Source organism: Perognathus longimembris, unplaced genomic scaffold (genome assembly GCF_023159225.1).
Source record: "Perognathus longimembris pacificus isolate PPM17 unplaced genomic scaffold, ASM2315922v1 HiC_scaffold_5093, whole genome shotgun sequence".
In the NCBI taxonomy this organism is placed as follows: Eukaryota; Metazoa; Chordata; class Mammalia; order Rodentia; family Heteromyidae; genus Perognathus; species Perognathus longimembris.
This window is the reverse complement of record NW_025960482.1, coordinates 229,095-249,093: the sequence shown is the minus strand read 5'-3', so window position 1 is coordinate 249,093 and position 19,999 is coordinate 229,095. Positions and strand designations below refer to the sequence as shown.

General features: G+C 49.1%; 1 protein-coding gene across 1 annotated transcript in view; it reads left to right on the top strand.

Annotated features, from left to right (window-relative positions):
- Nucleotides 1-19,999, top strand: part of LOC125344996 (WD repeat-containing protein 27-like) — a 121,243-nt gene that overhangs the window by 35,531 nt on the left and 65,713 nt on the right. The window contains exons 23-25 of the mRNA XM_048337253.1: nucleotides 7,977-8,074; nucleotides 8,595-8,697; nucleotides 9,610-9,708. Coding sequence (XP_048193210.1) covers nucleotides 7,977-8,074; nucleotides 8,595-8,697; nucleotides 9,610-9,708 — 300 coding nt within the window. The remainder of the gene's footprint in view (nucleotides 1-7,976; nucleotides 8,075-8,594; nucleotides 8,698-9,609; nucleotides 9,709-19,999) is intronic.

Genomic DNA, 19,999 nt, shown 5'->3' with positions numbered 1-19,999 from the left:
CACACGTAACATGCCCCGCACACATGCAATGCATTCCACACACTGCGTACATACATGAAATTTATTCTATATATAGAATGTGCCCCGTACACTCATGTAATACCCTCCACACACTTGAAATATACTCTGTGCACACATGTCATGCTCGCCAGCTATGATTTTGGTAGTTTGCTCTAGACAGAATCTTGCTATATAACTTACTTAGACTGACCTAGAAGTCTTAATCCTCTTGACTCAGTCTCCTTAGGGTTGGGATTATAGGTGTATGTCACCATGCCTGCTTTGAACTATGATCGTTGTTTGTAAGGCTTGTTAACTTAAGTGTTTGACTTATAAAACCTTCTGAATTCAGTGAGAGGACTCGAGGCTATCATTGTGTTCAATGAATACTGACTTGTTGGGCTGGGGATATAGCCTAGTGGCAAGAGTGCCTGCCTCGGATACACGAGGCCCTCGGTTCGATTCCCCAGCACCACATATACAGAAAACGGCCAGAAGCGGCGCTGTGGCTCAAGTGGCAGAGTGCTAGCCTTGAGCAGGAAGAAGCCAGGGACAGTGCTCAGGCCCTGAGTCCAAGGCCCAGGACTGGCCAAAAAAAAAAAACAAAAACAATGAATACTGACTTGTGAGACTTGTCCACAATTTAATCCATGTCCAGTCCCACTGGTACTTTCTGCTTAACAGAGCAGCTGTGGTCTGACATGGGCAAGAGCAGACGTTGGGTGTCGAACCACACCCCAGAGAGACAGATTCCAGTGAGGTGTCTTTTCTAGAGAGGGGAAGCTGGTGGTGTTGGTGTCTGAGGAAGACTGTTGAGAGGTTCTGTGGGCAAGGCTCTGGGGTCAGAGGCTCTGTTCCCAGGAGGACGAGGCCTATGGGATCAGTTTAGGTGGCTCAGATGAGCCACAGATCCACAGAGGTGGCAGTGGTGGGGTTGTTGGTGTGTGGGCATCCATAGCCTTTCAGGGCCCAGACTGTCTTCTTACCCCGGCACTTTACCTTTGCCCCGGCATTCATTATCACAGTGTTTCCATTCACAATAGGAGACACCTTTCTGGTTGAATAACACCAGGGGAGGGGCTGGGGATATGGCCTAGTGGCAAGAGTGCCTGCCTCATATACATGAGGCCCTGGGTTCGATTCCTCAGCACCACATATACAGAAAATGGCCAGAAGTGGCGCTGTGGCTCAAGTGGCAGAGTGCTAGCCTTGAGCAAAAAAGAAGCCAGGGACAGTGCTCAGGCCCTGAGTCCAAGCCTCAGGACTGGCCAAAAAAAAACAAAAAACAAAAAACAAAAACAAACAAACAAAAAAACACCAGGGGAAACAATCCACATGGAGAGTTTTGTTAAGGAAAAGAATATTCCTTTTCTGCACCTTCCTTTATTTGTACAGAATCTTACTGAATAAAAACAGAACAAACACTTTTTAAACACTTTGCAGTAGGTCACCAGATGAACGAAGGCATCCCTTTGAAGAATTTTGTAACTTCTTTATAGGGCTTAAAGTAGCAGATTTCAAAAGCAAGGCACATGCCAGTGAGGTCTGTGGTCTGTATAAGCTTTGTTTTAGGCTCCTAGGGAGGACAGTGAGGAAGAAGAGTCAGCGTGGCTGCTTTGTGAGGTTGGCAGCCTGTGCTGCTGCTCAGTAAGGCATTGAATTTGGGTTAAGACTGATTTAGACTTCTTGTATTTCTGGGCTTTCAAATGGATTCCACAAATGATTCCTAACTTATGAAGTAATGGTTAATCTAACTCGGTCTTATTTTTTAGGCATTATTTTCTTTCAGTTCAAGTGCAGCTCAAAAGACGTTGATAACTGCTGTCTTGATGCAGAAAGTCAAGGGGGTGGGTCTGATGCATGAATGCTCAGGCATTCATCTCCAAGATTTGTGGTCTCAGCTGTCGTGGTCCCATCCTGTGCTTGGAACCTGGGATGGACTCAACCTGTGTTTGCTAGTTGGAACCAAGGGTTCAGTCATGGAATGTGGCACAAGCACAGCCCAGTAGTGGGTTATGTGTTCAGCTGTGAGGCCGGGGGTCCTATGCCAGTACTGAGCATGAATTATAGAGGAAGGGAAGGAGGAGAGAAGGGAATCCGAGGAAGAGTTGTTTTTTTTAAGTACTAGATACCATATGGATGTTAGAAGCTATTATACAGAGAATGTTGAAAACATTTTAATATTTTGCCATAGGCCTTTTGTATCCATGTGACATGGCTCCAAGAAGGCTGCCATTGAGGAAAGCCAGGGTTCACAGTGTGTGGCACCGGACTGTGGGTCTTGGTTCATTTTCCCCATGTCACCCAACTTCTGCTAAAGGCATGCTGACTTTCAACAATCTATATGTTTTACTTTATCACATTACATGCCTTTAGAGGTTGGGAGGGTTACTGTAATGTTTACCTTGCTTGTTAGGCACTGTGGGCTTTGTGGGAGGCATATTTTCACAAAATTAAGGGCAGGGTAACACAGCAGATCACACAATGACTTAAGCACAACTATCATGTGGGACTGACTGCACTTTCCCCATCAGCTGAGTTGTATAGTGCATGCATGGGAATTTCAGATGTTTGTTTTTGAAATTTCTTTTTTTAAAAAATGTATTTATTAATTAAACAAAAATTTTTTGATAAGGTGTTGTGCATAAAGGGTACAGTTACATAGTAGGGCAGTGTGTACATTTCTTGTGATATCTTACACCCTGTTTTTCTTTCCCTTCCCTAGGTCAGGCAGACATATATACAATACCCAATGTACCAAGAACATATACAGTAGCCACGTGGCCTACGCCAAAGAAAATTCGCCTAGGACTTTAAATGTAATGTCGACATTAGACAATATGTCGACAGTAGTCTTATAAGAACGTACATACATAGCTTTTGAGCTGTTGTATTCCACTGAGAGGTCAATTTTTGACCTTTATATGTTGAGTAGTTGTTTGGTTTTAGTTACATAATGTTGGGTCGCTGACCCAATCCTGTGGGAAATACCATTTGACAAGCAGTTTTTGGTTTCACAGACCTGGTCTCTACTGTCTCTCCGTCACCCCATCTTAACAGTCATATATCAGGGAGATCATGCCCCTTTGTTTTCTGTGTTCTAGGCTTGTCTCGCTCAACATTGTTTGTTCGAGTTCTGACCATTTCCCTGCGAATAACAATATTTCACCATTCCTAATCGCTATGTAGTATTCCATTGTGTATAGGTGCCATATTTTTTGGATCCATTCATCTGTGGAGGGGCATCTGGGTTGTTTCCATATTTTGGCTATTGTGAATTGTGCCGCGATAAACATGGAAGTACAAATGTCTTTTTGGTATCTTGGTACCTGTTGTTCAGGATAGATGCCTAGGAGTGGTATGGCTGGGTCATAGGGTAGGTCTATATTGAGCTTTTTGAGAAACTTCCATACTGTTCTCCAAAGTGGTTGTACTAATTTGTACTCCCACCAACAATGGAGAAGGGTTCTTCTTTCCCCACACCTCCTCCAGCATTTGTTGTTGCCTGAGTTCAGAGTATAGGCCATTCTAACTGGAGTAAAGTGGTATCTCAGGGTTGTTTTTATTTGCATTTCCTTTACTACCAGGGATGTTGAACATTTCCTCATGTGTTTCTTTGCCATTTTTATTTCTTCTCTTGTGAAGTCTCTCTTTATCTCCTTTGCCCATTTCCTAATTGGTTTATTGGGCTTGGAGGGGCTTAGTTTTTTGAGTTCTCTGTAGATGACAGATATTAGGCCTTATCTGTTGCTGTGCTGGTAAATATCCTTTCCCATATGGTTGGCTGTCTTTCTATTTTGGTGGCTATGTCCTTAGCTGTGCAGAAACTTTTTAATTTGTAGTAGTCCCATTTGTCGAGTCTCTCCCCTATTTGTTGTGCCCCTGGGACTATATTCAGGAAGTTCCTCCCTGTGCCTGTAAGTTCTAGCATCTTTCCTACTCTGTCCTTCAGTAATTTCAAGGATTCAGGTCTGATATTGAGGGCCATGATCCATTTTGAGTTGATCTTGGTGCATGGTGATCGGCTTGGGTCTACTTTGAGTTTTCTGCGTATGGCTGCCCAGTTCTCCCAGCACCAGTAGTTGAAGAGGCTATGTTTATTCCATTGTATGTCTTCAGTTCCTTTGTCGAATATCAGCTGACTGTAAGAGTGCGGTTTTATTTCTGGGTCTTCAATTCTGATCCATTGGTCTCCTGGTCTGTTTTTATACCAATACCAGGCTGTTTTTGTTATGATGGCCCTATAGTAGAGCTTGAAGTCTGGTATTATGATACCTCCTGCATTGCTTTTGTTGCTTAGAATTGCTTTGGCTATTCTAGGTCTTTTGCTGTTCCATATGAATTTATGGATTGCTTTCTCTATTTCAGTGAAGAATGTGACTGGGATTTTGATAGGGATTGCATTGAATTTGTATAACAATTTGGGCAATATGGCCATTTTCACTATATTGGTTCTGCCTACCCATGAGCATGGGAGGTTTTTCCATCTCCTTGTGTCTTCTTTGATTTCCCTTTTTAGATTTTTATAGTTCTCATTAAATAGGTCAGTCATGTCCTTGGTTAGGTTGATACCTAGGTACTTTTTTTTTTTTTTGGCTACTGTAAGTGGAATTGTTTCCATAATTTCCTTTTCTGCTTGTACACTGCTGGTGTACAGAAAAGCTGCTGACTTTTGTGGATTGATTTTGTATCCTGCTACTTTGCCAAAATGGTTTATTAGGTGTAGGAGTTTGGGAACTGAGTTTTTTGGGTCTTTCAGATAAGATCATGTCGTCTGCGAATAGGGATAGCTTGATTTCTTCCTTGCCGATGTGGATCCCTTTGATGTCCTCCTCTTGCCTTATTGCTATAGCTAGGGATTCCAGCACTATGTTGAAAAGAAGTGGGGAGAGTGGGCATCCTTGTCTTGTTCCTGAGTTTAGGGGGAATGATTTAAGTTTCTCTCCATTTAATATGATGTTAGCAGTTGGTCTGCTGTATATGGCTTTTATTGTTTTGAGGAATGTTCCATCTATTCCTGTTCTCTCAAGAGCTTTTAATAAGTATGGGTGTTGTATTTTGTCAAAGGCTTTTTGGGCATCGACTGAGATAACAATGTGATTCTTGATTTTAGTTCTGTTGATGTGGTGAATTACATTGATTGATTTACGGATGTTGAACCATCCTGTGACTGTGGGATGAAGCCTACTTGGTCATGATGTATAATTTTCTTGATCAGTTTCTGGATCCTGTTAGCTAATATTTTATTGAGGAGCTTTGCATCTGTGTTCATTAGTGATATTGGTCTGTAGTTCTCTTTTTTTGTTGGGTCTTTGCCTGGTTTGGGAATGAGTATGATATTAGCTTCATAGAATGAGTTTGTGATTTCTCCCTCTGTTTCTATTTCACGGAAGAGTTGAGGAGTATTGGTATTAGCTCCTCACTAAAGGTTTTATAGAATTGGTTGGTGAATCCATCTGGGCCTGGGCTTTTTTTTGTTGGGAGGTTCTTGATTACCCCCATATCTCTCTGTAAGTTATTAGTTTATTTAGTTGATTTATTTCTTCTTGGTTCAGTTTGGGCAGTTTATACTTCTCTAAGAATTGATCCATTTCTGTGAAATTATTGTTTTTTAGTGAGTAGAGGTTCTGGAAATAGTTCCTTATGATTGTTTGAATATCGTGTGTACTTGTTATTTTTCTGGTGGAGTCCCTGATTTTACATATATGAGTCTTTTCTCTTTTTTTTTTTTTGTAAGTCTTGCGAGGGGTCTGTCAATTTTATTTATTTTCTCAAAGAACCAGCTTTTAGTCTTATTTATTTGTTGAATGGTCTTTCTATTTTCAATCAGATTTATCTCTTCTTTAATCTTTGTGATCTCTCTCCCCCTAGTCATTTTAGGTTTGATCATTTCTTGTTTCTCCAGTTATTTCAGTGTCATCGTGAGGTTATTCACCTGCTCTGTTTTCATTCTTTTAATGTGAGTGCTGAGGACGATGATCTTGCCCCTCAGTACTGCCTTAGCTGTGTCCCATAGGTTTCTTTGTGATGTATTTCCATTGTCATTGTGGCTTATGAATTCGTTAATTTCATCTTTAATTTGGTCTGTGGCCCAAGTGTTGGATAGCAGTGTGGGGTTTAGTCTCCAAGAGTATGTATAGCCTCTTTGGTAACCGTTGTTATTGAGGGTTACCTTTATTCCACTGTGGTCATATATAATACATGGGATGACGTCAATACTTTTGTATTTGCTGAGGTTCTTTGTATGGGCTATGACATGGTCTATTTTGGAGTATGATCCATGTCATGCTTGCTAAGGAGGCACTCTACTCTCTGAGCCACACACTTAACCTTTTTTTCTTTAGTCATTTTGAAATAGTCTTGTGTTCTTTGCCTAGGCTGGAGTGAACTGTAGTCCTGGTATTTGTATCTCTCATGAAGCTAGATAACAGATATGTGACACTATCTTCATTGGTTGAAAAAAAAAATGGGGTCTCTGTGACCTTTCCCCAGGGCTGGCCTGGCACTGTGATTCTGTGTCTGCCTTCAGTCATCAAGCCGTTCTAACCTGGGACTTGCTCCTGGAGTGTGGTCAAGTGAGGCCCACAGTGGTCAGGGCCCTTGCCTATAAATGGGTATTACATGGCTTGTATGTTTGTTAAGAGAAAGAATTGCTGATGTGGGCTTTGGAGTGCTGTGTGGCAGAGCACAGCCTCAGTGTGTGCTAGCTGGTTGTTTTTGCTGAACTAACAGAAGCATTTGTTCTTGTTTATAAGCAAAGAGTCACTTTTAGGTGTATTTAAGTATAAATGCTTAGGAATATACTTTGTTACTATTTTTACTCTTTTGCTTTTCCTTATTTTTATTAGTGTATATTATACACTCATTTTTATTAGTATATATTATACAAAAAGGTTTCATTATGATGTTTTTGTAAGAGTGAAAATGAGCTTTGGGATTAAAAAATCTTTTATTACTTTCTTACTTTCCTCTCATTATTTTATTTCATGCAAGTGTGTAAAATACTTCTAACTTATTCACTCCTTGTCACTTGTCCCTTCACCGTCTCACTGGTTCTTAGTTGTTTTACCATGTCATTCATATTTTGGGGGGAGGTCATCTTTTGGGGGGCCTATATTCCTTATATGAGACAAAGCGTGATATAGATATACCTAAGTACAGATATGTTACGTTTTTGGAAACAAGGTCTCCTCTTGTATCCCTTTGTAGCCTAGACTGGCTTCAGACTCTCCCTCTCCCTGTTTGAGCCCATTGAGGGCTGGTATTGCAGGCCTGCACCACCACACCTTGTTGAGATAATTTTGACAGGGAAGAAAGATCTGTCATTATGAGCCACATAATTTACATGGCATTCTGGGCCAAACAGCACGGTCCTGGTACTCACTTCCATGCAGGAATGTTCGGGCTGACCACTGTTCTTCCAGAAGGGCCTTCACCTCAGGTAGCTTGCAAGGGTCTCCCTACAGACTCTGCCCAGTGGGTCCTGGGGTTTCATAACCAGCAGACAAGTGACTGACTTGGACGTTGAGTGTTTAGCAAGGCCATATCTCATGTAATGTGTCAAGTGTGGCTTATTACTTCATAGTACATGCTACTGTTGACAGTTTTCTAGTCTTCTGACTCCAGGGGCACTACACATAGAGGAAACACACCTTAGTAATCGAGGGGCCCATCCAGCCTCAGGGGTTCTAGATGGTCTGTTGAGTTGCATTGCTAGAGGTGGCCTGGCTGAGGCACCTTCTCAGACAGGGATGGCTGCAACATCTCTACCTGGTGTGTCCTTGAGGGTGCTGCCACATGCTCATGACCATGAAGGGTTGCCACAATACTTAGAGTCGAGCATCAGCATAATGGAGTCTGACCCCGAAATTGTTGCATGTAAGAAACAGTTGGGGTTAATTTCCTATGTGGTGCAGCTATTGTTATGTATGGTTAAGGCAGTGCTGCTAATGCCAGTCTTTCCCTCACAATTACAGGGGTCATCATTTACCACCCAGCAGTCTCAGGCATACAATCTTTTCCTGACCACGGCCGTCGGTGATGGGATCAGACTGTGGGACTTGCGGACCCTGAGGTGAGCTGGCTGCATACAGCACAGAGTGGGGGGCTTGTCCTGTCCTGTTAACCCTGTCCCCCACAATTCCCCCTCTTCCCTCCCCCAGGGCCCTGCCTGCTTCAGGCCTGTGCTGTGCTGCTGACTTTGTGGACTTCTCTGTTGAAAGTACTGGTTACTCTGAAGAGGAGATGGAGATTCTCCAAATAAGATTGCATGAGTTTATGACCTTTTCAAAATAAAGTGCAACATAGTTACTAACATGAATCTATATTGCACTTTATGATTGTGACCCTTAACCTCCTTGATAGAATAGTTTCAAGAACTCTCTTTAGCTGTTTACAATGCACTTAACAGTTCTCAGACATGTTTTCAGGATGCAGCACAGTGGCAGAGCACTTGCTAGCTAGCATGTGCAAGGCCCCCACGCTATCAGTAAGAAGTTTGTCACTGTTAGCCTGCGCCTTGTTTATTCCCGCCCTCTAGTTTGTGTTAGGGTGTTAGAGATCTTCTACCCAGACCTTTCTTACTGTCCTCACAGGTGTGAACGCTGTTTTGATGGACATCCACACTGTGGCTACCCGTGTGGCCTGGCTTTCAGTCCCTGCGGACGGTTTGTGGCCTGTGGTGCGGAGGACAGACATGTGCGTGTGCTTGCTAGTTCTTACGTCTGGGAATTCCAGATGAGTTCCCCTATGGACTCTCTGGGGCCTTTGCATGCGAGGATAAGAATCTCAGGCTTCACTGCTGGCCAGAGTTTATACAGCCAGGATATTGTAGAAACAGTAACAGATGAACATGAGCGGCTCTGCTGTCCTTAATGACATGGTATACATGAATCATTCATTCATTCATGAATTTAGTAACCACCTCACAAACACTGGTGTGCACTGTGTGGGGTGTTGTGTTCCATGCCATGCTGTGTTTGAATTACAAGATAACACCAATTGATAAAATGCCAGGTGCACCTGTGACCGTGGGCCAGTTGGCCCTTAGGGAACCACTGTCTCTTGGAATGAAATAGTCATGCCAGTGACTGAGTCCCATCCCTAGCCCAGCTGACAGTCACTGAGAAGATCAGGTCAAAAGGGTGGGTGCTCTGGTGTTGAGATGACTTCCAGTGCGCAGGAACCACCTCCGCGTTCTCCCCACTGCCAGTGGCACAAGGACCACCAGAGGACCTGGAGAAAGCATGTGACATGCATGGCCGTGTGCTGGCCAGTTCATCCCTTAGGCCACCTCAGGATGAGTCCCGAGGCAGAGTGGAGGGAGCACTGATGTGCACACACTCACACGGGGCATGGACTGACTCCACTAGGAAACCTTTAAACTATGAGCCCTAGGAAACGTCTTCTTTAGTTGCTCAGCCCCAGGCTGACTCATGGAAGCCAAGTGCCACACACGCAGCTCTACCACGAGTTCCAGGCAGAGACTCAGGAGGGGCCACTACTCACCTTCCCACTCTGTTGGGAAAGGTTGGACACAAAGCTTACTCCTTCCTGTGGTTGTCAGTTGGACATACAGGCCAGCCCAGACCCTGCCCTCCTGTCTCCTAGGCTTACGTCTATGAAATGGGCTTAAGCACCTTTTCCCACCGGCTGCCAGGACACTCAGACACTGTCACCACGGTGGCCTTCAATCCCTCAACTCCCCAGGTAAGTGACCTATGTGGTATACACAGGGGCACCATGGTAGCCCCTGGGTGAGTGGTCTGTATGAGGTGGACATTGGCTCCGGGGTGGCCGCTGGGTGAGTGGTCTGTGTGGTGAGGACACGGGCCCCGTGGTGGCCGCTGGGTGAGTGGTCTGTGTGGTGAGGACACGGGCCCCGTCGTGGCCGCTGGGTGAGTGGTCTGTGTGGTGAGGACACGGGCTCTGTCGTGGCCGCTGGGTGAGTGGTCTGTGTGGTGAGGACACGGGCTCCGTCGTGGCCGCTGGGTGAGTGGTCTGTGTGGTGAGGACACGGGCCCCGTCGTGGCTGCTGGGTGAGTGGTCTGTGTGGTGAGGACACGGGCTCCGGGGTGGCCGCTGGGTGAGTGGTCTGTGTGGTGAGGACACGGGCTCCGGGGTGGCCGCTGGGTGAGTGGTCTGTGTGGTGAGGACACGGGCCCCGTCGTGGCTGCTGGGTGAGTGGTCTGTGTGGTGAGGACACGGGCTCTGTCGTGGCCGCTGGGTGAGTGGTCTGTGTGGTGAGGACACGGGCCCCGTGGTGGCCGCTGGGTGAGTGGTCTGTGTGGTGAGGACACGGGCCCCGTCGTGGCCGCTGGGTGAGTGGTCTGTGTGGTGAGGACACGGGCTCTGTCGTGGCCGCTGGGTGAGTGGTCTGTGTGGTGAGGACACGGGCTCTGTCGTGGCCGCTGGGTGAGTGGTCTGTGTGGTGAGGACACGGGCCCCGTGGTGGCCGCTGGGTGAGTGGTCTGTGTGGTGAGGACACAGGCTCCGGGGTGGCCGCTGGGTGAGTGGTCTGTGTGGTGAGGACACGGGCCCCGTCGTGGCCGCTGGGTGAGTGGTCTGTGTGGTGAGGACACGGGCTCTGTCGTGGCCGCTGGGTGAGTGGTCTGTGTGGTGAGGACACGGGCCCTGTCGTGGCCGCTGGGTGAGTGGTCTGTGTGGTGAGGACACGGGCTCCGGGGTGGCCGCTGGGTGAGTGGTCTGTGTGGTGAGGACACGGGCTCCGGGGTGGCCGCTGGGTGAGTGGTCTGTGTGGTGAGGACACGGGCTCTGTCGTGGCCGCTGGGTGAGTGGTCTGTGTGGTGAGGACACGGGCTCCGGGGTGGCCGCTGGGTGAGTGGTCTGTGTGGTGAGGACACGGGCTCCGTGGTGGCCGCTGGGTGAGTGGTCTGTGTGGTGAGGACACGGGCTCTGTCGTGGCCGCTGGGTGAGTGGTCTGTGTGGTGAGGACACGGGCTCCGTCGTGGCCGCTGGGTGAGTGGTCTGTGTGGTGAGGACACGGGCTCCGGGGTGGCCTCTGGGTGAGTGGTCTGTGTGGTGAGGACACGGGCTCCGGGGTGGCCGCTGGGTGAGTGGTCTGTGTGGTGAGGACACGGGCTCCGGGGTGGCCGCTGGGTGAGTGGTCTGTGTGGTGAGGACACGGGCTCTGTCGTGGCTGCTGGGTGAGTGGTCTGTGTGGTGAGGACACGGGCTCTGTCGTGGCTGCTGGGTGAGTGGTCTGTGTGGTGAGGACACGGGCTCTGGGGTGGCCGCTGGGTGAGTGGTCTGTGTGGTGAGGACACGGGCTCTGTCGTGGCCGCTGGGTGAGTGGTCTGTGTGGTGAGGACACGGGCTCTGTCGTGGCCGCTGGGTGAGTGGTCTGTGTGGTGAGGACACGGGCTCTGTCGTGGCTGCTGGGTGAGTGGTCTGTGTGGTGAGGACACGGGCTCCGGGGTGGCCGCTGGGTGAGTGGTCTGTGTGGTGAGGACACGGGCTCCGGGGTGGCCGCTGGGTGAGTGGTCTGTGTGGTGAGGACACGGGCTCCGGGGTGGCCGCTGGGTGAGTGGTCTGTGTGGTGAGGACACGGGCTCCGGGGTGGCCGCTGGGTGAGTGGTCTGTGTGGTGAGGACACGGGCTCCGGGGTGGCCGCTGGGTGAGTGGTCTGTGTGGTGAGGACACGGGCTCTGTCGTGGCTGCTGGGTGAGTGGTCTGTGTGGTGAGGACACGGGCTCCGGGGTGGCTGCTGGGTGAGTGGTCTGTGTGGTGAGGACACGGGCTCTGTCGTGGCTGCTGGGTGAGTGGTCTGTGTGGTGAGGACACGGGCTCCGGGGTGGCTGCTGGGTGAGTGGTCTGTGTGGTGAGGACACGGGCCCCGTCGTGGCTGCTGGGTGAGTGGTCTGTGTGGTGAGGACACGGGCTCCGGGGTGGCTGCTGGGTGAGTGGTCTGTGTGGTGAGGACACGGGCTCTGTCGTGGCCGCTGGGTGAGTGGTCTGTGTGGTGAGGACACGGGCTCCGGGGTGGCCGCTGGGTGAGTGGTCTGTGTGGTGAGGACACGGGCTCTGTCGTGGCTGCTGGGTGAGTGGTCTGTGTGGTGAGGACACGGGCTCCGGGGTGGCCGCTGGGTGAGTGGTCTGTGTGGTGAGGACACGGGCTCTGTCGTGGCCGCTGGGTGAGTGGTCTGTGTGGTGAGGACACGGGCTCTGTCGTGGCTGCTGGGTGAGTGGTCTGTGTGGTGAGGACACGGGCTCTGTCGTGGCCGCTGGGTGAGTGGTCTGTGTGGTGAGGACATTGGCCCCGTCGTGGCCGCTGGGTGAGTGGTCTGTGTGGTGAGGACACGGGCTCTGTCGTGGCCGCTGGGTGAGTGGTCTGTGTGGTGAGGACACGGGCTCCGTCGTGGCCGCTGGGTGAGTGGTCTGTGTGGTGAGGACACGGGCTCCGGGGTGGCCGCTGGGTGAGTGGTCTGTGTGGTGAGGACACGGGCTCCGGGGTGGCTGCTGGGTGAGTGGTCTGTGTGGTGAGGACACGGGCTCCGGGGTGGCCGCTGGGTGAGTGGTCTGTGTGGTGAGGACACGGGCTCCGGGGTGGCCGCTGGGTGAGTGGTCTGTGTGGTGAGGACACGGGCTCTGGGGTGGCCGCTGGGTGAGTGGTCTGTGTGGTGAGGACACGGGCTCCGGGGTGGCCGCTGGGTGAGTGGTCTGTGTGGTGAGGACACGGGCTCCGGGGTGGCCGCTGGGTGAGTGGTCTGTGTGGTGAGGACACGGGCTCCGTCGTGGCTGCTGGGTGAGTGGTCTGTGTGGCCCTCATTGGGAAGAAAGAGAAATGTCTACATTTTCTTTAAGGAGAGTTTTATCATTAGTGTCTGTGCAGGCCTAGCTATCAGTCTGTGGTTGCAGACCCGGCCAGCAGGGGCCTTACCAAGAGAATCAGTAGGGTCCCAGGGTGCCGCTGCCCACCACTTCCATCATCCCTCCTCCCTGCACTGACCTTGGTTTGTCTTTCCAGTCCTCACCGTGTAGAGTTTTTCCTGTTCCGGCACCGAGGCAGTGCAGTGCAGTGCAGGCCACAGAGCCCTGCTTCTCTTTGGCAGCGTGTTGCCAGGCCCTGAGCCATGCTTTCCTATGAGGTAGAGGACTGGTATGCCAGTTCAGGCCATTGTGCTGGCCCTGTTATGTACATCACTGGCCATGTTTGGTCATAGGGAGAGGATTCTCTGGGACGTCAATTTATTTAAAGACCCAAATAAAAGTCTTATTGAGCACTAAGAGCAATGGCATGGTGAGAAGTAACATGTTTGTTTGTATCCTACCAAACCATTCAAAATATAACCCTATGCCAGAGCCCAGGCCTGACTCAGCCAACCCCCACCAGATCAACATAAGCTCCTAACACTGTGTGCACAAGAGTCTTGTTGTGATTTACACATTTGGGTCTGGGAGCAGCGGTCCAGCACCTGGACCTCGTTTGAGCACTGGGGGAGGAGGGGCATATTCCTATTGTGCATTAAGGGGAGGTTGTCCCCACTCAAGTCCTGAACTGGGACAGGTGTGGGCTTTGGAGCAGGACAGGGGGGAGGAGGGAGGTGTGCAGAGAGATTGTCCCTACTTGAGTCCCGACTGGCGCTCCCTTGGGTCTCAGACAAGTGTGCTCAGGTCTCCCTGGGTGAGGGGCTAGATTCAGGTCTCTGGGACAGGTGAGTCTTGGGGGGGGGGTGTCAGTTCCCACAGGGTAAGATAGGGAAATTGTCCCCACCTGAGTCCCAAACTGGCATTCATTGGGTCCAAGTGTGGCGTCTGTTTCTCTCCAGGCAGGCAGGCTGGGTTCAGTTCTCTGTGGTGGGCTTCAGAGGGGTGGGTTCCCCTAGGGCAGTGTGAGGAGATAGTCACCCCTGCTTTTAGCTGATTGAGATTTTCCACCATCAGCCAGGGCTGCAGGGAATGTAGTGTCCCAGCATCCAGCCCGTGTTGGTCCTGTGCCTGTTGGTAGTTGGGGTTTTCTGACTCAAGAGTCAGAGTTTTGTCCTGGTGGTCTTCCACAGAAAGCGAAAGGAGCAGAAGAAAGGCTCTAGCTTCTTTGCCTTCTTCAAGTATGGTGTCCCTTCTTGGGCAGGGTCCAGGCCAAGCACAGGTCTCCCTTAGGAGGGGTCCCCTGAAGGGTACTTGATGCTGGTTTTGAGCTGACTGGCAGTGTTGTGAAAGTTGTCTGTCTGGTTGTAGTGGTCTCAGGTTGCTGATCTGTGTCTTGGTATGCCCTGGTCGGGGTCCTGACTTAGCTGCAGGGCCCTTCTGCAGCTGCCTTGCTGTGGGTACAGGATGGGGGCTAAGGAGAAAGTGCTTTGCAGTTTTCCATCCTTATGTGTGTTAGCTATAAGTTTTTGGTTTTGTGATTATCTGTTTATATTTTCCTTGTTGTTGTTCTCTTAAAGTGAAGTGTGTGTTAGGACCCTAAATCTCTGTTTGATCAGAGAGCCAGGGTGATTCCTGATTGCTTTGCCGCCATCTTCTGGTCTCCAGAAGGTTTAGTTTGTTGAGCTCTGTATATTTTGGCCATATACAGATTATGGATAAGCCCCTTGTCTGATGTATAGATGGAAAAATTCTCTCGTTCTGTAGGCTGTCTTTTTAGCTTGTTAGCTATGTCCCTTGTTGTGCAGAACACATGAACATGACTTTTGAGGAGCAGCCAGTAGCCTAGACTTGGAGGCTGTGGTGGAGCCTGAACTCCAGGCTGTGACTTGCTGTTGGAGCCTGGCTAATGACAACCCTTGCCACTGGTACCAGCTTGTGTTTTTTTTTTGTGTGTGTGTGTGTTGTTTTTTTTATTGCCAGGCCTGGGCCTTGGACTCAGGGCCTGAGCACTGTCCTTAGCATCTTTTTGTTCATGGCTAGCACTCTACCACTTGAGCCACAGCGCCACTTCTGGCCATTTTCTGTATATGTGGTGCTGAGGAATCGAACCCAGGGCTTCATGTATATGAGGCAAGCACTCTTGCCACTAGGGCATATTCCCAGCCCCCAGCTTGTGTTTTGTTGTTAGTTTAAAATGAATCTGTGCTGGATGCTAGTATTAAAAGATACATTTCAGTCTTCAAGAAACAGAAATGCCTGCTGAGTAGTACTGCTAACACACCAAGAATCTCCAGATCTTCAGAATAAGAAGTATAGCTCTGAAATAGAATCTAGCAGATAATGCTCTGCTCTTCACTGATTCGTTAAATGTCCATTTAGCCAAGTCTGTTCCTGCAGAAGGCAAGTACTATGTTGACTGCATACATTTTATCCCATTTCCATACTGAGGGTAAAAGTGAGAAATCTGCGAGCCAGGACAGGTACATCTAATCCAAGGGCAGGACTCGATCAGGGCCTGTGGCAAGTAGCAAGAAGCCAACAAAGGCATGTTCTCCCTTCTCAGCTTTCCTGTCCAGGCTTCACCTGACTGACTAGATGGTTCTCATTGCCTCTTTACCTCCTTTTCTCCTTTCTCTTTCTTCTTTACTCTTCATATCCTGGCCTCACTTGCTTCCTTTCATTGTTCTGAAAGGGCTGTTACTGCAAGAGCCCTTCTCCCGCTTGTTCTGTGGCTGACCAGCCCTCTGCAGTGGCTTCTCTGTGGGCCACCAGCCCTCCGTGGTGGCTTCTGCTGAGTCGTGGTAAATTGAAACAGCACAAGAAACTCGGATTACAGTGTTCACATGAGGAGTGCATGCGTGTAGGTCTTGGTTTTCCAGTCACAGCAGGAATTATGTAAACTTGAGACTTCCAGAGAACAAATCCCTTTAGTTGACATTTGTGATAAGTGTTTGAAGACACTTTTTTTTTTTTTTTTTTTTTTTTGGCCAGTCCTGGGCCTTGGACTCAGGGCCTGAGCACTGTCCCTGGCTTCTTCCCGCTCAAGGCTAGCACTCTGCCACTTGAGCCACAGCGCCGCTTCTGGCCGTTTTCTGTGTATGTGGTGCTGGGGAATCGAACCTAGGGCCTCGTGTATCCGAGGCAGGCACTCTTGCCACTAGGCTATATCCCCAGCCCCTGAAGACACTTTTTTTTAAGGTGTCTACCTTTACTTCATAAAATACACCACCGTGTTCTTTGGCATTCCCTGAGCTCCAGACATGCTCAAGCCCATGAGTATTTACTATTTTCTGAAAGCATTGCAGAATAGACTTACAAAGCCACCTGGGTCTGTATCATTTTTCTGGAGAATTTTATTGCAATAGCTGTGGCTCAGGGCAGTACTGGGATTTGAACTAGGGCCTCGTTTTTCTCACCCAACACGAATTTCCTACCTGCTCTCCTCTAGGTATTGGTAGTATGGGTGGCCCTGGGTAGAAAGTCCTCGTGAGCTAATGGCCTGGTGTGTTTGTGTGCCTGTGGGGGCTAACAAGGAAAGGACTGAGCCATCACATAGTCATGGCAGTCAGAAAAAGACAGCATGGTCCAGTAAGGACAGTGCAGAGCGAGGAGGGTAGCAAGCAGGGTGGGACTCCCACCTTCACTTTGGTCCAGAGGCTGGAGCAGGTGTGGAGGAGGAAGCCCTGTGCCCCTTACTGCTGTGGAACACCCCAGACAGTAAGAACAGTGAGCAGAGGCCACACAACAGAACAGACTCAGAGTGCTTGGCAGCGTAAGACAGCAGTGTGGTTGCAGGGGAAGAGATGTGGACAAGGGGCCAACCAGTAGAAGGCTGTGTCTTTTGGACCTCATGCTTGGGCTCTCCCTGCCTGAGGAGGGGGCCAATGGTGAGGTGCATGCACGGCCAAGGAAAGGCCAATTTGGGTTTAGATAGCTGACTAACCTCACTTCTTGGTGGCAAGGGGCTCATGGTCCTGCCTCCTGAGGCTTCTGGAGACCGAGCTGCAGAATCCAGTGTCCTGGCCTGGGTACGTTTCTTGCAGCATGCATTTGCCTCTTCTTGTGTTAGGAATCTGGCAGGCCATTGTGGTAAGTGAAAGCCTGGGAGAAACAGGAGCTGAGAAGGGCAGAGCCTGGGTATAGGAGAGTGAGGAACTGAATCTGCTTACTGAGATTATAACGCAGTAGATTGTTGATAGATCCAACCCAAGACTGGAAGTCAGCTTGTTCTGATGGGCTTCATCCTGAGTGGGGTGAGGGTCACGTGGACGTGGGGTTCATCCCGAGTGGGGTGAGGGTCACATTTATAAAGTGGCACTCGATCCCCTACACAGCACTGATCAAGGCCCTGTCAATCCCAAGGCACTTGGAATTTTGTAGTGTTTTCCCACTTAGTTGGTTTTCCTTCAGAGATTCTGAAGCTATTCATGATTTATACTATGTATGCCCATATTAGAATGATTCAGATGACCTATGAACGTGAGAGGGTTTGGGCAGCTTCTCTGACATGGCCAGCTCTCCACTGACTGCAAATGGCTGTGTGAGTAGCTGGCACGGCCAGGCGTCCATGCCATGCTAGCTTTATTCTTTCAGAAACATGCTAAATACTGAGACTTTTGTGATTGTGTGTACTATTTTTTTTCAAAAATTTTTTATTATCAAACTGATGTACAGAGAGGTTACAGTTTCATATGTTAGGCATTGGATACATTACTTGTACTGTTTGTTACCTCGTCCCTCATACCCCCCCGCCTCCCCCTTTCCCTTTTCCCCCCATGAGGTATTCAGTACACTTAGACCAAACAGTTTTGCAAGTATTGCTTTTCTTTTTTTTACCCTGTGTCTCTCAATTTTGGTATTCCCTTTCAATTTCCTAGTTCTAATACCAGTATACTTTTTTTTTTTTTTTTTTTTTTTGGCCAGTCCTGGGCCTTGGGCTCAGGGCCTGAGCACTGTCCCTGGTTTCCTTTTTGCTCAAAGCTAGCACTCTGCCACTTGAGCCACAGCGCCACTTCTGGCCGTTTTCTGTTTATGTGGTGCTGGGGAATGGAACCCAGGGCCTCATGTATACGAGGCAAGCTCTCTCGCCACTAGGCCATATCCCCAGCCCCACCAGTATACTTTTTTTTTTTTTTTGGCCAGTCCTGGGCCTTGGACTCAGGGCCTGAGCACTGTCCCTGGCTTCTTCCCACTCAAGGCTAGCACTCTGCCACTTGAGCCACAGCGCCACTTCTGGCCGTTTTCTGTATATGTGGTGCTGGGGAATTGAACCCAGGGCCTCATGTATACGAGGCAAGCTCTCTCACCACTAGACCATATCCCCAGCCCCACCAGTATACTTTTTGAAGGCTTCCAAATCTTAGGTTAGTAGCAAAATTGTGAGGAAGGTGCAGATCCCCAGGTGGCCCTTTCCTCTGACCTCCCACCAGAGGGCACAAGCGGCGATACACACAGGTGTGTGCACACGCGCGTGTGCGCAGCCTCCTGCGTGCAGTTTATGTGAGATCTCAGCCTGGTGTGGGACTTGCCGTGGGTTTCTGTGTCGTGTCTGTGCCGCTGCAGTGGTGGCTGGGGCTGTCTGCTGCCTCGCTCTGGTGCTTCTAAGCTCCAGCAGTGATTTTTGTCCCACCAGCTGGCACATCAGCTTCTGTCTGCATCTACTTTGTCCTTAGATCCCTTACCATGTTCATCACAGCCATTTCAAAGCCAGCTCTTGTAATTCCAGCCTTATCTGAGCCAGAACTGATGCTGGTTCTATCTCTTCAGACGTTTTATGATGGTGATGATGATGATGGTGGTGGTGGTGATGATGATGATTTTGCCTTTTGGTTTGCTGGTATTATTTTTGTTGAAGGTCAGTGATGGTGTCTGATGTGAGGGCGTTGGGTGGTGTGGGGAGTTTGGACAGTAGTCTTCATGTACCTTGTGGCCCCGAGCCTTGGATAGCCCAGGACAGCTAGTGCAGTGGAGCACTGGTGGGGTGGTATTTCTCCCCTGGTCAGGCCCTGACACACTCTAGAGACATGGGCTCTGGTCAGCCAGTCTCCCCTGGGGACAGCCTTGCTTCAGAGAGCAGATGCAGAGCCATGTTTCAAAACTTATCCTTCCCTCCCTATGCAAGAGGCAAGAGACAAATTTTCACCAGTGTTTACCGTGGGGGTAAATCTCACAGCAACTGTGGGCCCACAGCCTTCCCACCTGGATTTAGGGCCTCAGATTTGTCCACACTGAGCTTTAGGGATGTGTCAGTGATGGCTCACGTATTGCCTGTTTCAGCTCTTGGCATCCAGGGCTTGCATCGGCTTGTCTATCTTTAGGCCTGGGCTGCGGTTTGCCCCAGGCCCCTTTCATGGAACCAGAACAAGGCACTGTTTTCCAGGATGCTTGGTGCTCACTTGTTAGAAGACTTCTGTGTTCCTACATGTGGAACCAGAGCTGCTGTTCTCTGTTACATCATGCAGGATGTGCAGAATTAAGGGATATCTGTCTCTGTCTCCTCTCTCTCTCTCTCTCTTTCTCTCTCTCTCTCCTTCCCTTAGTTTTTCAGGATATGCACTGAATTATTGACTGCATTTTCTCTACTTTCTCTTCATTTGTCTATCCCCTCAAGATATGTCTTTCTATGAACAGCACGTTACTATATTCCTAGCTCAAGAATTAGTAGAACTTAGAAATTAATGCAAAAAGGAGAGAAAGTTGAGCCATATATGGGCAGGGCGAGTGAGAAAATGCACAGAGGTCATGTGTTGGCACGCCATACAGACTCCACATGTGAGAGAAGGGGTAGAGAAAAGCCCTGGAATTCAAAGTAGGAACTTTTTGTTTTTATAGGATATGATTGACTCAGAGCAAAGATCATCAACTCTTCTAAAAGACTTTTATTTTACTTTACTAGTGAAAAATGTTTGCTCTCTCAAAGTTGGAAGAAAATACAACAAAACATTGTGAAATGCAGCTGTGAGGTTAGTCATGGTGTTGTAGGTGGAGCATTGCATGGGAAATGCCATGGTTAAAACAGGAAGCTTGGAGATTTGCTAAGAAGGCCCTTGGAGTCCCCTGTGCCAGCTCCATGCATTGTGCTTGTTCTTCCTTAGACTTGAGCTGGGCTCAGAGCTTGAACTACTTCCTCTTCCTGTAAAGAAAGATGTTTCCTGCATTCATAAGGCCACAT